The sequence below is a fragment of the Plectropomus leopardus genome, chromosome 20 (assembly GCF_008729295.1).
Source record: "Plectropomus leopardus isolate mb chromosome 20, YSFRI_Pleo_2.0, whole genome shotgun sequence".
Classification (NCBI taxonomy): domain Eukaryota; kingdom Metazoa; phylum Chordata; class Actinopteri; order Perciformes; family Serranidae; genus Plectropomus; species Plectropomus leopardus.
Window position 1 is genome coordinate 14,871,380 of NC_056482.1, and position 17,561 is coordinate 14,888,940.

General features: G+C 37.7%; 2 protein-coding genes across 3 annotated transcripts; one reads left to right on the forward strand and one right to left on the reverse strand.

Moving 5' to 3' along the window:
- Positions 1-96: 96 nt before the first annotated feature.
- rhof (ras homolog family member F) lies at positions 97-5,201 on the forward strand. Of its 2 annotated transcripts, XM_042508748.1 has the most exons (6): positions 97-260; positions 341-563; positions 759-846; positions 1,771-1,880; positions 2,180-2,314; positions 4,010-5,201. In XM_042508748.1, the coding sequence occupies exons 2-6, from the start codon at positions 426-428 to the stop codon at positions 4,172-4,174; spliced, it is 636 nt and encodes a 211-aa protein (XP_042364682.1). In that variant the 5' UTR covers positions 97-260; positions 341-425; the 3' UTR covers positions 4,175-5,201. The 2 variants fall into 2 exon arrangements, with proteins under 2 accessions (XP_042364682.1, XP_042364683.1); XM_042508749.1 differs by lacking the exons at positions 97-260; positions 341-563 and having other exon boundaries at positions 570-846; positions 1,776-1,880.
- On the reverse strand, positions 4,232-17,314 carry tmem120b (transmembrane protein 120B). Its single transcript, XM_042508746.1, has 12 exons — positions 17,138-17,314; positions 14,527-14,645; positions 13,651-13,767; positions 13,506-13,565; positions 13,310-13,405; positions 13,126-13,215; positions 12,146-12,211; positions 11,952-12,013; positions 11,058-11,150; positions 10,710-10,774; positions 9,480-9,548; positions 4,232-8,286 (listed from the first exon to the last, which is right to left on the reverse strand). The coding sequence occupies exons 1-12, from the start codon at positions 17,198-17,200 to the stop codon at positions 8,170-8,172; spliced, it is 1,017 nt and encodes a 338-aa protein (XP_042364680.1). The 5' UTR covers positions 17,201-17,314; the 3' UTR covers positions 4,232-8,169.
- Between the last annotated feature and the right edge of the window lie 247 nt (positions 17,315-17,561).

A 17,561-nucleotide genomic window follows, 5' to 3' on the forward strand; every position in this document is an offset into this window, starting at 1 on the left:
AAGGTGAATACTTTCAGTGTTATCTCACAGGAACACTCAGTGGAGGCAGTGCTTCAGATTGAGCACCCACCCAGAAAATAAAATGCAATAGAGGAAGTCAGAGCAGCCACAACTGCTCTACATGTGCAACTCGCTGCTCTTACCCAGAGATGCTTTCAGTGAGCAGACTGACAATAGGACAGGAGAAGAGAGTAGGGGGTCAACTGGAAACCGCTTCAATGTGACAGGAACAGGAAGTGGTAAACAGAGCAAGATACCCGGTAAAACATGAGTCTTGTCTGTTCCTCTCTCTCGACACTGCCTGTGCATCACCTCACCCTTTACCATTTAATTTCATCAGGCTTTGGGATGTATTTAACTTAAATCTGGAGGGAGTAGCTTCAGCCTCATCCTGTCTGACACCTGTTTGACTGTTTGGAGGCGAAATGACACAAAACCATGCTGGGACTGCCAACGGTACCGCCACCAAGAAGGGAGAAGAACTTAAAATTGTGATAGTGGGAGATGGAGGCTGTGGGAAAACATCACTTCTGATGGTTTATGCTAAAGGTGACTTTCCAGAGGTAAGAAGAGCTCTCATGTCATATAATGGACCTCATTTCTTTATACTTGCATACTTTTATTAGTCCCAATTTGGTATATAAAAGTCAGCTACATTGTCTAAAATGATAGGATTCACTCAAAAATGTTAAAAATAAAAGAATACATAAATATACGTCTCATAAAATGGAAATCTTTCTCTTGTATGTCAAAACCAGAAATATGCGCCATCAGTGTTTGAAAAATATGTCACCACGATCTCTCTCGGGGGAAAAGAGATTAAGCTCAACCTGTACGACACAGCCGGTAAGACTGTCAAAAAAAAAAAAAAATCGCCTCTCTGTTAAACATGCTCGTTGAACTTTTTACTGTCAGTATTGAAACCTGCTGAGCTCAGTGTCCACTGATTGGAATACATTGTCTCAGATTTCCAGGGGGAACTTATGTTATATTTTCATATAATTTGAGATAGTAGAGTTCAGAAACACCCCCAGCATGTCTAGTTTTTATCCTGACAGAGGAAGTGGTAAAGGTCGATGTCTACGTCAGAGACTCATCAACATCATCTTTCAGGAACTGGTATCATACATTAATAGCTAGTAATAAGCTGTTATGGAATCAAGTTTAAAGGCAAAATTATGCAAGAGATGTCTTTCAACCTAATTCAAGAAAAATGCCTTTTTCCTCATAATTTATTGTTGTTCTCAACATATGCTTACATATTAACAGGTTTTCTTTAACACCTAAGTCACAGTATTTTTATTTTAGTCATTGATAAATGAAAGAAAAAAGTTTGCAAAGTTTGTGAATAAGAAGAGAAGTTTTTGTATGAAGCAGATGAGGGTGTCAAAAACTGTGCCCCTAAAGTCCCTCATAAATAGAGGTATTGATTGAGGCTTGACTCTAGACTGCTGTTTTTCTGTGAGGCATAAAACATGAAGTTCCTATGAAAAAGGAACTTTTTTTTTTTTCCATTTATCAGGAAAACCCCTGACAGACTGTGCTGGCTGCTTATCTTTTTTTTTATAATTGTGGCAGGGTGCCTTACATCAGCGTCAAGAAGCTGAAGCCAGGATGTGGTTTTATAAGTCTACCCTAACATGGAAGCATACATCATATCTTAATGCTCAGGCTGTTGCATCCAAAGCAGAGCTCTTTGTTTAGTCTAGTTGTTTGCAGACTTTTCCATCCACCAGCTAACATGTATCGCGTGTCTTTTTTTCCCTTAAGGACAGGAGGACTATGACCGACTACGACCGCTTTCATACCAAGATGCCCATCTGATTTTAGTCTGCTTTGATGTGACCAACCCTACCAGCTATGAGAATGTCTTGATAAAGGTAATCATTACTACAGCACATTAACAACATGCCAAGTGAGTGTGTCAGGTTTGCTGTTCAGATTCAGTTTGTAAATGATTGTTAGAGGCTGGTATGTTGGCTGCATTCTCTCAGCTATGATTAATGCATACAAGTGCATGTGGACATTGACCCCTGTGCATGCAGGTAGGACTTGATGTTGAGATTTACTCTTTTCTGAATGCTGTCAAAAGAGAGTAATCCTGAAGCACAAAGTCTGGTGTTAAAAAGAACCGACATACAATGCCTCAGATCCTTAAATTCGTATTTTCGTTACTCAGTGGCACCCAGAAGTGAAGCACTTCTGCCGTGACACCCCGGTCATCCTGATTGGCTGCAAGACTGACCTCAGGAAGGATAAAGAGTGTGCAAGGAAGCTCAAGGCCATGGATCAGGCTCCCATCACCTACACACAGGTGAGGCGGTGTGCAGACTTTTAGTGAAAAACAGGCCTTTTGCTTCAGGTTACAGGATGTTAGCTACAAAATGCAAGAGGAAGCAGAACCTATAACCACACATAAAAGCATAGTTCGGTCTTCTGAAGTGGGGTTGTTTGAGGTTCGTAGTCATGCACAGTGTATTACATGCACACTGTAAAATCTGACAAGTTGGTTTTACTTACAAAAATCCAGGAAACCAATTGCCTTGAAAAATGTAAATTTAACTATTAGTCTTAATTTATGTTAACTTTATATGTATGTGTTAAGTTTACTTAGAATTTAGCTATATTAACTTGATTTTGTGAAGTTGTTGCAATTTAAAAATGACAGGTTAAATTAAATAAATCTTACTAAGTTTTAGCAACTTCAGTAAACCAAATTTACTGTGCTATATATCTGTATATTAGTGGTTGCAAACTATTCAGTCATATATATATTTTCTTAAACGTGTTTACAAATCAGAACTTGGAGATTTCCTGACTTGTTTCACAGAAGTTTCTAACACCTAAAAAGAACAAGGTAATTTCAATTGTCATTTTTAAGTTGCAACAACATCACACAATCAAGTTAACCCTTTGAAACCTGGGCAAACCTGCTTGATGTCTTTCAAAAACATGGGAAAAAAGGCCTTGAGCAACTTGAAAAGAAATGACCCAGAAATTAGAAAGAAAATACAAAAAACTTGAAAATTTGCAAACAAACACTGCTCAAAGAGCATTCACGCTACTTTTCACTTCTTGTGGCTGAGGCTACCATACAAAGTGTCACCTGCTGCTCAGTTTTTAAACACGTGTACAATTTTGGGTTTAGTATCTTGTCCATCTTCAGTATCTGGACATGTGGACTGGAAGAGCTAGGGATCTAACCACCAACTTTCCATTTGGTGGACAACAAGCAAAAACTCCTGAGCCACAGCCACCCCAAGCGTGCACTATTGAGAATAATTTCACCTCTTTATCTTGTTGCAGACCACTCGGTGTGACAGATAACTGAGGCCTTTAATGGCTATGCTCTTGTGCATAAGCCACCAGACACCACTGACAAAAACTTAAGTTTACCTTGCTGAACACGGGAGGTGATGGTAAACCGCTGCCTCAATCTTTTAGTGTGCTTGTGTTATTGTGTGACTTTGGTGAATCCAAACAACCCGATTTCAAACACCAAAGTCACGCAAAACAGTAACAAACTAACTTATAAAGGCAGCAGATGACCAGCAACTCCAGTGTTTGGTGATGTTAAGTTGCTGTTTTTCCCAGTGGAGTCTGGTTTTCAAGAGAGTGACATTATGGCTTCAGTTCCTTGTTGGAAATTGTTGTTTGAAAGTCAGATAAAGTGGTTAAAAATATTCTCAATGTATACCGAACCCGTTATAGATTTTTGAAGTGGGCCTTTTTTTGTTAGGTGAATACAATGTGTTTTGTTGTTGCCTCTTGTCCAAAGCAGTATGTTTCTTGGCTACCTTGTAGGTACTCCGGCCTTCCTCTCCAAACTGAGGGCGTGCCGACAGCAACCTACTGTATCTGATACATAGACTATGGACAAGTACCTAATACAATCCCACTTCAAAAAATCAGTGCAGTAACCAATGCTCCAAATGTACTTGTATCACCTTTTTATCTCAGTCTCACGGTCTAATTCTGGGTGTTCATTTTGGGCTGGTTTGGGCTGCAGGGTGAGGAGACCCGGGAGCAGATGAACGCGGAGCTCTACCTCGAGTGTTCGGCAAAGTACCAGGAGAACGTGGACGACATTTTCAGGGAGGCCACCAAACGAACTTTGGCCTACCACAGAAAACAAAGGAACCACAGGAGGAAGAAGAAATGTGTCATTTTGTGAGGTCAAAATAAGACTTATAAAACCACTCATTAGCACTGAGATTTGTGGGACATTCAGAGAGCAAAGATGGTTGGTGTCCTGGACAAATGTGGAGACAGCTGTATGACCACTGAGAGAGGACTCATCAGTCCCAGTTACTGAACAGGCCTTTACTGTCACAAGAAATGTCTAATGACGTAACAGGAAGGACGATTTTGCAAGAAGCAGCACAGTTGTGTGCAGTTTAAAGTGCCTTCTGTCAATGTGTTTTAACTTTTGTACAATATTTTTTTAGTAATTTTTTACTGATAGAAGACTATGTGTCATATCTAAATCTGTGTTTTGTTGAATGTATATCTATTGTAGGAATTTAAACTGTTATTTTTTTGTAAACCCAGACTTTCCAAAAGGTTTTAGTGCTGCCAGTTTAAATGTCTGAATCTGCTGTGAAAGCTGCTGGTAGAAAACATATTCCCCAAACATAATAGTTGGTGAAATTCAATATATCATGGTACTGTAGCTTTAAAAGTCTTGAGTAACAGGGTTCTTCATTTCCAGTAAAACAAAACACTGACCTAGAATTTGTTTTGGGGCATTGTCAACTTCAAGCAGGGGGCTCTTGTCTTTACTAACAGCACCCACTAGTGTTGGAAAAAGTGAATGTTTGCAGTGGCTGCACAATTTAGGGATTTCCACTTTAGTCACACAGTAAACTGAAGGAACACTGGAATAAATAAATCTATTTTCTGCCCAATTGCACAATAAATGCAGAAATAGCATTCATTTTTAATGAGGTGTTTAATTATTAATATATATTTTTTTACAACAATGTACACAGATTGAGAAACTGTCAACTGTCTCGTTACTGATCATTCTCAGGCACCAGTTACAGTCACCAAATGAACAATGAAAACATTGTTTAACATCAGCTACATCGTAAAAATGAGGAAATCAAGTTGTTTTGTGCATTCTGGCAGCTCTCAAGTGTAACATTTTGGTCTGTAACCCGACATGCTTCGGTCTTCCCTCAATAAAAGTGATACATAGATATTGTGATTCTCTTTCGGCACGATTGCTTTCTGGGACATGACATAAAAAACGCTACCATCTTTGGATATTTCAAAATAAAAGGACTTTTTTTGCTGTGACAGGCTGGAGGGAGAATAAGGCATTAGAGACCGGACACAACTACTACAGCTGTTTGTCTGAACCCATGTGAACTTTTCTTGAAAAAATAAAAAGGCCCTACTTTCAAAGCATGAAACAGGATGTATATGACACTAAAGTTAGGGATGGGAATCGAAAACCAGTTTGAAATTTGAATCAGAAGCTTCTACACTTATTATTGCAATTACACGGATATGAATAACCCGTTTACAAGTTATGATCATATTCTGGATGTTGCATTTACATGACCACAAAGAAATGAGGTTATTCACATTGCACGTATGCACCCCAGTTTCTTTCAGAGTTCTCCGGCAAGCATGTTTAGGTTTCTCATAAATGGAGTATGCTGTTTACATACTTAAACACATAAAAGGAATACTCCAAAGACCCAACCCAACGGGTTAATTCATGTCCATGTAAACGCACCGACTGCAAAAAAAGTGATGTCAAACTCAAGCCTCCATGCTGACAAAAACCTGCATCAAGCCTCTTTTCACAAGGAGAGATGTCAGCAGTGTCAATGCGAGATGAATTCTAAAATTATAATTTCAAATAAGGTTGGAATCACCAGCAACATGCTGAAACATTTTTGTCCACACAGAAAACTGATCGATAAAGAATCGTACCGACAAGTACAGTCTACAATGGCATTGGTGCGGCACCCTACAATGTAATGATTTACTGAAAATGTAATAAAGCCCAAAAATGTGATAACATTTGCACTTAATCTGATGACAAATGTAATAAAACCCAATTATGTACTATCTTAAACAATAATGTAATAAAATGTCCTCACTGATTTTTTAATAATATTTGTACCACTAATGTAACAAATATTGCAATAACACAAAAAAGTATGTTTTTGTCATCTTGTTAAGTATGCAAATATACAACATTGCTAATACAGTTAGTGTTATGTTAGCAATGATTTATTTGGAAAACATAAACTCTAGCTTTGCGTAAAATTTGAAATTTAAAGGACACCATCCTGAACATGAAAACCCAATAAAATATTAACTTGGAAAAAAAATTACATTTAGATTGCAGGTAGTGCATTTTTATCAGTCAAAGATGCATTAAATCAAAATCCCTTTCAGTGGTATCTGAACCCACCCATACCCGTGCTGATTAGTCGCTGTGGAAAGGTTTGTCCATTAGACCAAAGTGGATCTTAAATCAGAAAATGACAAAAGCTGCAGAAGATGGCCAACGTTACACAAGCCGCAATACATATTCATTGAAAATTGAAATGGACATGGAAATGTTTTCTTTGCCTCGGCTGAAATGTTATAAATTCCCAATAATGTAATAAGATACGACACTGTCAGTTAAAAATGTTATAACGATATGAGTCAGGACATTTTATTACATAATTGGTCAAGTTATTACATTATTGGGGTTTTATTACATTTTCAACCACGTAAAATACAAATCTCATTACATTTCCAGGTGTTATTACATTTTCGGGAAATGATTACATTATTGGGTGCTGTTATCAGTTATCAGTATTGTTATCAGTAAGATGTGATTCCCATCCCTGATTACAGTGAACAAGGGCAAAAGCTCGAGATCTGACTATAAATGAATACTAATTTGATTTAGTTAATCGGAATTAGAAAAACAATAATCCAGCTAATTTTTAATCATCATTATGTGTCTTAGTCATACAGTACTGTTACTAATAGCAGCATTTGACCATTATATATATTTATAACATCACATAACAAAATGAAACTACCAGCATGTTATCTGTTTCAGTACAGTGATAATAAATCTCTGTGCGCGGACTTCAAGTGTTAAACTGAATTTGAACTCTCTTTAATACTGCTAAAGCAAGATTTAGACCATTAGTAAAACAGGATACACCGATGTAAGTAAATGTGGTTGCATGTAAATGAGAACATAAACATGTGACTGCGAGGGACTTCACATGAAAACCTCCGTAAATCCTCACCGGGAACAACCGTTCCTGTAGAGACAGTACAAGTTTTTATGTCTGTGTTCATGTGACTTAGCCAGATAAACAAGTTTAGGCGTTAGATCGTTAAAAAAAAACAGTTATGGCTTTTGTAATCACTGCCAATAGGGAAAAACAGGGTCGCATTCCCTTGTAGTCCTTACGGTTTGGAGAAACAAAAAGCAGAGCCGCCATTGACTCCGAAAAAAAGACACCAGAGGGTTTTTCTGAAACTGAAGGGCAGTCAAGTATCAGGTTTTTGTGTCAAGTTTTTGACCTACATTTGTCATTAAAAGTAAAAAATACTGGTTAGCAGTGAAATAGCAAAACAGGGAGTTTGGAACTACACATAAAAGGTTTTATAATTCAAGAACTGAAGCGCTGAAGTTGTCCAATTTTGTTCAAGCCAGAGAGAGTTCGACTGGAGCTACTTCACAGAAGTATGAAGTACGAGACAGACGTTTGGTCTTCAAAGGCAAACTATATTCTGTTCTGTCGACCGATGCTACCTGCCCTCTTTTAGTTGCATATGATTTGAACAAAAGGCTCTCTGACGGATTCATGCGCTGACACAAACACCCAAATAAAAACACATTCTTCCCACTCACTTTTTATGTACAGGATAAAGCGACAAACTGCTCATCTATCAGGTGAACACCGCTTTGTGTTGTGACCGACTGTGCAGCAACATCGACGACGAGTCACTGGAAAGCAGAAGCCTGTTGGCCAGATACTTTGGCTAGACGCTGCTGCTGCCATCAAAGCCTGAGAGAAACGGTGGTTTCAGATCCGTCTGCTCCCGGCCTGACCGCACTGTGGTCAGTCTAACAAGCGATTGTGCGTGTTGCTTCAAAATTACTGGCCGCTCGTAAGAATCTGAGGTGTTACCGTGTCAGTCATTTTTCTGCACCTTCTCCTGGTTTTTCTGAACTTTTTGGTGGACGACTTTTAAGGTGGTGAGAAAATTTCCAAGGAACAGGACGAGAAATGTCAGTGCCAGCATAAATACCTGAAGATAGAGAGGAAAAGAAGTTTAACTTTACAAGTCACAACATGCTTTGAAAAACTGTAACTAAATCTGGATTTCGAAATGTTGAAGGGTTTCGACATGTTAAAAGAAGACTTCACCCAACTCTATCCTCCTTTCTCTCAGGCTTGTGGAAGTTAGTGTGTGTGTGTGTGTGTGTGTGTGTGCATGAGTGTGTTTGCCTTTGTGTGCGCCTGTTGTAGTCCCTTTGTGAGGGCCAATTGTATTCTGTGTATGTATGTGTGCATTGTATGGTTTTCTGAACGGTTGTTTTATTTATGCTTTCTCTCTCATTGTTTTATGTTTTCTATGTTTTACTGTAAAACGCATTGAGTTTACCTGCGTATGAAATGCGTTTAACAAATAAAATTGCAGTGCCTGGACATGCAAAGTGACCATTTGTGCAACAATTAATTAATCATCATCTGTTACTTTGAAATTGTGTAGAAAAATGTTTTTCCTGCATGCCTCCATGTTAAACTAGAATCCAAAAAAGGCAAACATTCTTCATGAATCGAAGTACAGGGGGTCCGCATTTCACAACAGTAAAACTATATCAAAACATCTGTTTACAAACTCTCACACAAGCTCGTGTAGCATAATGCAAGTCACATTTTCCAGGTCTTTCCTCAGTACTTCCCAAACACAGGCATTTCCGCTAAAACATTATGATTTACAACACTCCCGCCTACGAGTGGCGCTCCCAGAGCAATGAAAACTTGAATTATACTACACAAGTTGTGTGAGAGTTTGTGAACAGATGTTTTGATATAGTTTTGCTGTTTTTAAAAGTGAACCCCCTTTACTGAAATTTATGAACAATGTTGCAGTTTTCAAATCAAAGCTAGCAGGTGAAGAGTAATTATTATTAAAAAAAAGTATTCCTTTACACCACTACACCAGACCTTATCACAGGTCATTTCGATAAAGAAATCGAGTTAAGCATGTGTTTTGCATGAGTCTAATGCAGACTAATTTCTCTGCACATATTTGACTCAATTTCAGTAGCTAACTTACTATCTCACCAACGTTCGCTAATACACTATAGCCTTAAACAGAGTCGTATGAGCATTATTTAGATGCAGCAAAAAGCAATTAGTTTAAAAAAGAGGCCCGTCAAACTTTTTCCTTGCGTCTTGACATTAAAGCAACGGATCTGCTGATGCAATCCTTACCTGCCACTCCTTACAGTCCTCATGCCTTCCCAAGCGAAACAGGGTCACTGAGTTGTACAGCTGCCAAAACTGTGAAAGAAGATGAGACATTATCTTTCATAATGTTGCTGTACGCTCTGGTTACACAAGCAAATGTCACTTCAATCCACATATTTGTCCTCAGTCAATGCAGTCTCTCAAAAAAATGCTGCATCTGTGCAATTGTGTGCTCTTAAAAATGATATACTGTATATTTGTTCACGCACTTACTGCAAATCAGACAAATGTTGCATTATTGATTGGCACACGTTTGCATACGTATATTTCCAGAATAGACATCTGATTATTAGATCAAGCCAAGTTCAAAATTCTTGTTTCATTTTGTTGACAAATTAAAGTCTGTCTTTCGAGTGAAAACGAGGAGAGAGAGAGAAGATGACATGCAGCAAAGGGCTGCAGGATGGAATCAAACCCACAGCCACAAGGACACAACCTTTGTACATGGGATGCCCACTCTATCAGGTTAACTACTGGACGCCCCAAGTCAAAGATTTTACAGAGGGAATTTTAAATATCTGTTTTCATCACTCCATAAATCAGAAAATACTGTCAACATCCTTATAAAAATAAATTTTTTTCTAATTTTCTTTGGAATGATATATAAACAAAACCCTCTCCAAAAAACCCTCAGAATGTAGTGAGGGAATGAAGTTTGGTGTATAAAGTGGATATTTTTTGGATCAAAGAGTAAACAAGAAACTGGCTTTTAAAGATATTTCTTGTAAAATTCCACACATTTAGACAAAAAATACAACACTACAGCTGAACAGGGTGGAAAAAAATACTGATTATTATCACCGCAAAACTTCCCCAATTGGTAATTTACATTAAGACAATTGCAAAATTTCTGAAATGTTATGTTTAAATATGCAAATGATGCATTATCTAAGTAAATATGTGCTTTTTGTATACATTTCCAGAACATAAATGTGAACTAAAGTGAACACCTCAATGTGTATTTGCACATTTTCTTTCCACTAGTCTGAAGGAAGACTTGTTATAAAGGCAAAACAGCTCAAAATCTCAAAATTGACCATTGCATGGAAAAATGTTTTCATGCTGAAAATGTTTTTCACCTGTGCTGCCTCCTCTGAATATTTGGAATAAGGTGACAAAGCTGCAATTTGATATTAAACCAAAGTAGGTTATCTAAAAAGTTGGTTAAGTAAGGAGAGTTATGACTTGACTTACGTGGCCAAAAAAGAGGAATGGCAAAAGAAAAGTGAGGCCTCTCCACATCCAGGACTGAAATCCCTCTGCAGAGACACAAAACTGTAACAGTGACCTTGGGACAACATGACACAGAATTGTGTTACTGTACTAATCTCTGTCGTAGTAACCAGTTGTCAATTTGAGATGGCCTGAAAGACAAATTCACTGAGGAACTCAAATTACTCCGACATCTGCTTGGCAGCGCACTGATGTTAACAGCTGTCTCAGCCTCTCACCTTTACCCTATTTTTCCAGACATGGTGTTGCAGATGGCTCAAGAGTTCAAATGATTGAAATGGCTAGCACCAAAAATAGCTTACAACTTACCCACTGTGAGGTCCAGCTGATTCCTCTCTCCCAGAGCTCGCAGCCTGTATAAGCAGCCGCTCTGGTAATAATACTGGAGGAACTGAACAAAGCCTGCAGGACAAATGGGTTACAAAAATGACAGATCACAGCACAGCTAACACTATGAGGTGATGACAAGATTGATTTTCAGGACTAGTATCAGCTTATCAACTCATACAATGGACTGAAAAAACAAACAAAACACAGCAGCCTGTAATGTGACGCTTTGTACTAAAATGAGGTCATTATGTCTTGAAAACAAAACTAAAAGAGCCTCTTTGTCTCAGTTAGGTGAGGTTTCTTTCTTTTTAAATGAACATCTGTCTGTTTAAACATTTGACTTTTCATGCTAAACCCCAACCGGAGATCCCCATCACACCATGAGTCGACGTGTGATGTACGGGGTTAGGGCTGTAACCACCAGTGTGTGAGAAATGACTTCACTTCTGTATTCTGGTGAGAAGAAATGTTCACAGAAGAACTGCTGTATAAACATCTCTCTTCAACAGAGGTACGATCCATGCTAAATTCAAACTGACCCATGGTTCATCTCCCAAATAAGACCTTCATTCATCTACATTCTTCTATCTAAATACAATTGAAATTGAGCCTTTTTAGTGTCAGAGATAACATAACATAAACACTGTATTTAATCACACTAGGATGTCCATAAACCGCATGTTTCTTTCATGGAAATAATGCAATTCACATCAACATTTCAGTTTTGCTGCCCCTTTAAACAAAATCAATAATGCCTCTGGTTAACAACCTAAACAACATTATCCTTTCCTAGGACAGCCCAAACAATACTGTTCACAATGTAGCAAACACACACATTTGGATCCAAGTCTAGTAAACACCTTAAATTCTTACTCTGATAGATGGAGAAAGCAAGAAACTGACTTCTGAACATCTGATACATGGGCCCCTCCGGCCTGTGAAAAGACATGAGGTTAAACAAAAACTGAACAAAGAACCTGCAGCCTTTCTTGTACATGTTTGTACAGACACGCATATATAATTGCTAAAACAATGTGACACTGTGAAATAAAAGAGGAAAAACTCACCAGGTGAGCATCACACCTGACAGGAAGGTCGATACATAATGGTGAGAGACCCACCAACCTTTGATCCTGAAAAGCACAGGAGGAGAATAGGGAGAGATTTACAGCTGTGTACACCAATGAGTCCAAATACGCATCTTATCATCATACAGAAATCACAGATCCTGTTTTGAAATGAAAAAAAGAAATAACTAGAACATGTGTTCTGACGATTTTACTTTAAAAAGGGTTCATTTACAAACGTTTTAATAATATAATACCTTATTTTAAGCAGTTTAAAACTTGTGGTCCTATATAGCAGGTATGGATGACAGATATGGAATGCTAAAGGTCACATTTTCAAGACCTTGTTATACTTAGAAAATGCTAAAAGGAAATTATTATGACATTTAATTCATGAAGTAAACTATTCCTGTATACGAACACACACACCTTTTTCTTTGCATTTTGTTCTATGTATTTCACGTTTGTTTTTGTAGTATTTCTCTGTATAATGTCAGTTTAGGTCTTTTTTACCTTCTCTCTTTTTTGTTAATGTTTGTTTTCAAGTTGAGGGGAGGTATGTTCGTATGAGCTTCCATGTGCCTCAAATCTCAGAGTGAAAGCTTTTGTTGACCTGCCACACAACAGCTTTCTGAAGTTTTCCCATTTTTCTTACGATGTTAAAAATGTATATCCCTCAAAAATGAGGTGCGGCCTTGGTAATGACAAAATACCGCTATATTCTATACATGTCACACTAGTGACGTTTTAATGGTCACATTAAATTAGTAATACAAGGAACGTATTTCATGTAATGTTAGATATATTTTGGGATTGGGAACGTATTTTAAACAATGGCCAAAATATTGTATATTAAAAACTTTAACAAATATTCTGTTAATTCTAAACCAATTCTAGGCCAGGAAGACAGTTTTTCTGATTTTATAACGTAACGAAACAAAGTTTTAACAAACTGCAGTGTCTCCAGACTGACAACTCACCTGGAGCCATTACTCATGAGGATGCTTTCCCTTATGGTCAAAGTGCAGTAGTACCACACCAGCAAAAAGTTGAAGATTTCATCAGTGACTCTAAACAAATTAGAGAAAATAAAATGGTGACACATTTTTTAGATTTTGGTACGCCAACGACAATAATGATTGAGGGGGAAAAAAGTTATCTCACCGACAGTTGAGAAAGAAGAGGCAGGTTATTGCTCCAAACATCAGGATTATTGTCATATAAAGCTTGAACTTCTCATACTCATCTTTATAGGCAAATCTATTGCAATAAACAAAGATAAAAAGATCATGAGGAGCTGGAAGAGTAAAAAAAAAAACAGTCTTTTCACACCATCCTCCAGGCTGAATATTCCACATACTTTGCCTGGTTGCTGAGAAGCGTTACGTTCACATTTCCCAGAACCAAACTCAGGTACAGCCTGAAAACACACAGAACAATAATGTGAAAAATAAAACTTAGTGTCTGTAATGTTGAGTGATTTGATGACATGAAAAAGCACTGACCCGTTTTTCTTTGGCAAATATGCTTCCATATCAAAGAACACGTTTTCTTTTTCTTTGATTTGTGATTTGATGTCCGTTATTAGTTTCAATTCTTTCTCGTCGCATGTTTGTGAACACCTGTTGAAAAAACACAAAATGATCATGAGTGGAAAAGTAAAAAAGAGGAGGTACATCTTAGCTCTACATGAACTATGACACTATATTGTGTGATATGTCTCAAAGGGATTAGAATAATTTAGTAGCTGAAGTTAAATTTAAATACATCTAAACTGGTATCATTTATAAAATTATGATACCAGTACAAATACCTGTATCCTTACAGTAATACTGATACCAAAAGAGTACTATACTTAATACCTTTTCTTTTTTACTTCATTCAACACCCGTCATGTGAATGGAAGCATCCAACTGCGTAAAATGCTACAGGCGTATAGTATAGCCATACTTTTGTATGTTTTGGCAGCATCTTGGCCCACTCAGCTTCATCAAATACACATCTCTCCACCACAACACAGACTGTATGGGTTTTTATTGTGTTGAGTCAGTGATTGACTGGAAACAAAACCAGTCATTTTTTTCCTCGACCTAGGTACGAAAAGGACTGAATGCAGGAATCGTTTGACTGGAGAAGGTCCGAAACTACTTAGTACTGGGGCTATTTTGGTCGATACCTTAGCCCTAAATATACCTTCACATGTTTCATTTTGTAAAGCATGTATATTTACTAAGGCAATAAAACTTGTATTTTCTAAACAGTGAGTTGAATTAGCAGACGAGCCATAAACAAATGATGACCAAGTACTGAATGACTGCGGTGAAAGCATACAACGTGTATTAGACACACAGAGTTCTCTGTTCTGATCTGAGAAAACTTACTTGGTCAAGCTGAGCCTTAAGTCTTTAAGACATTTTCTCTGTTTGCTGATGGCGCTGCTGCATGTTGCCTGAAGATTGGTGAGCTCCTCAAGTTTTTGTCTGTATATTTTGTGAGTTTCCTGGTGATCAAATAAACACAATGTCAGCATAGAGAATCTGTAAGGGCAGAAAAGTCTACTGGATCTCATTGACAGGCAATAAGACATACAAATGTGCCATCGTGCTGTAACAAATTCATCAAAACAAAATTAAAGAGCGTGGTGGATGGATGATTCCTAACAATACAGAAATTAACATACATTTAATTGGTCATATTCCACTGAAAACACATCTTTGAAAGAGCGAAAATGTATCTTAATCTCGCACAAATCTTTACCGAGCTTAAAAAATTATCACTGGTCACCACTGAAAAGCTTAAACAAAGTCGCTATTCAGCAGAGATGGAAATGCTTCACACTCTGTGAAATCTTGATTGACCCCTCTGTCACAACACAAGCAGCCTGTGACACTGTTTTATGTGGTGAAACACATATTTCAGTTTACATGCAAGAGTACAGCTTTCAGCAGCACTGTCCCAACTTTTCCCATCAGCAGCGGTTCATGAGACTGAGTGTATGGAGGTGAGGAGGATGCACAGTCAGCAGAGATAATCCTGTGGTCTGAGGTTAGAGACTCGTTCCCATCCCCCATAAATATGATGTGCACGTCCACGGCAGACCTTGACTTTACTTCTTACTATCTTCATATCCATATGTAGAGTCTATAGGATCATGCAGTGCGAAACTGTCAAGAATCCACAATTAAAAAAGGTCAATCTTTGTTGAAAGACTTCTGAAAGCGAAGTTCAAGTGTTTTGTCATCGTAGGCCTCCTTGTAAATGTGTTTAAATGTACACAACGAATTCTACCTTAAACAGTACAAACTGAGTTTTATCAGGTTGCAAACCTGAAAAAAGTGACAATAAAAAAATACTAGATAAAAAAAAAAATTCTGGCTACAAAACTGAACACAATTGCAGTATGAGAAAGAGATACGGAAGTGTTAATGCACTCACTTGAGAAAAAAAAACCCTCTGATGAAGATTTTTTGTCAGAATTCTGAGAAGGTTATTATCTTAAAATTCTGAGAAAAATGTTCATGGAAAAAATAGTCTCAATTTTCTGAATTAGCAAGATCATTATTTCAGAATTGTTAAAAAAGCTTTCACAGGAAAAAAAAGTCTCAATTTTTTAGTAAACAAGATCATTGTCTCAGACTTTTGAGAAATGTTCAGTGGAGAAAAATATATGATAAAATTTCTAAATTAACAAGAATATTATCTCAAAATTGTGAGAAAAGATTTCAAAGAAAATATGCTTAATTTTCTTGGAAAAAAATCTTCTCATTTTTCTGCATTAATGAGATAATAATCTTGTATATTGAATTTATGGGATGATAATCTTGATAACTCAGAGAAACAAGAAAGACATTATTCACATGAAAACCTCTCTCACTATTCTGAGATAATAATTGTATTAATTGAAGATTATTTTCCATTAAATATTTTCTCACCATTCTGAAATAATCGTCTTGTTTATTCAGAAAAACAGAGCCATTTTTTGTCCCAATTGAATGCAATATGCTTCCATAAAATCCATAAAAATAAACCCACTTGTAACTGTGTTTCCATATATGCATATCTCATCCCACTTTTCTAACCAATAATGTTATCATGCACATGGCCAGTTAAAGGGGTGTGTTATTCTAATGGTTTACTACAGGTCAATCAAAGTGTGCACATGACCCTTACACAAACAGACTCCTAGCATTAGGACTTTGTGCAAACAAACAATTAGAAAGGAAGCAACTGACTATGAATGGGAGACTGTTTTTGTGCAGCTGGAATATTTGGCATTAGTTATTTACCAGTACATAGAAGCTTAATTTAAGAAAATCCTCCAAAAGCTGGCAGTCACCTTCATCATCTTTCCCCACGGAGCAGCTCCAGATTTCAATTTTTGATGGCATCTGACAAGTCTCACTTATCTGATACCATCATGAGATCATGCCACAACACCACAGTATGTGTCATGACAGTATACCTCAAAGTGAACTCATATTATCGACTTCTTTGTTGTTTCAAGTTAGCTAGCTAGCGCTAGCGTGGTAACACAGTGATGAATGATGATGCATTCAATGACCACGACATGATTTACTCGGGTTAAGCAACAGTGTGGAGTTGCATTTACGATTTCTGAGTTACTTTGGTTGCAATAATTTAACATTAAACAACTACAATATTATGCTCTGTGGTTAGCTAAGTTAGTGTAGCTCATTAGCCGCCTAAACACTAGCAAGACAAGAAACCGGCTGCTAACGTTAGCAGCGCGGACGTTACAGTAAAGTCAGATGATAAACATCCAGTGAAACATATTCCCTTAACTGTTGCCACCAAGAGCACAGTTATTGGCTCAAAGCTACGTTTACGACTGAGGTGAGAATGAATGGCGAATAGGAAAGAGCCATACAAACTAACGTAGCCACTAGAGTATCTGCTGTCAGTACCATCCACGACACGCTACAGCCAGCAGTCCGCCGTACATGATGTACTCGGTTTAGTATTGTCTGTCACCTGTAATTGTTGATATTCCTCGTCAATTTCCTCCCACTCCGTCTGAAACTTCGGTTTGGACATTGTGGTACAGTGGCTGATGTACCGAGGAGGACGGCTTCACTGTCTTCCACCCCGGGTCTCTCCTCTCAGGCTGACTGTCCACTCAGAGGCTCTTTTAACGCGGCTGCTGTGCACTCGGCGGCTCACGCATGGATGTATTATACCGCAGTTGCACCGAGCATGCGCACTACAAGAAACACTGTGCGACCGGTTCGGCGGCGGTTGAGCCACTAAAATACATAAAAACAAAATAAACAAATACATTAATTAATAAAAACGACACATGTATCGATAGGTCCTCCCATGAACTATTGACATTATTTTTAAATTGTCTTTTAATTTATTGAACACTACACCAAATAGAGTGCACAGTTCTGTTGCT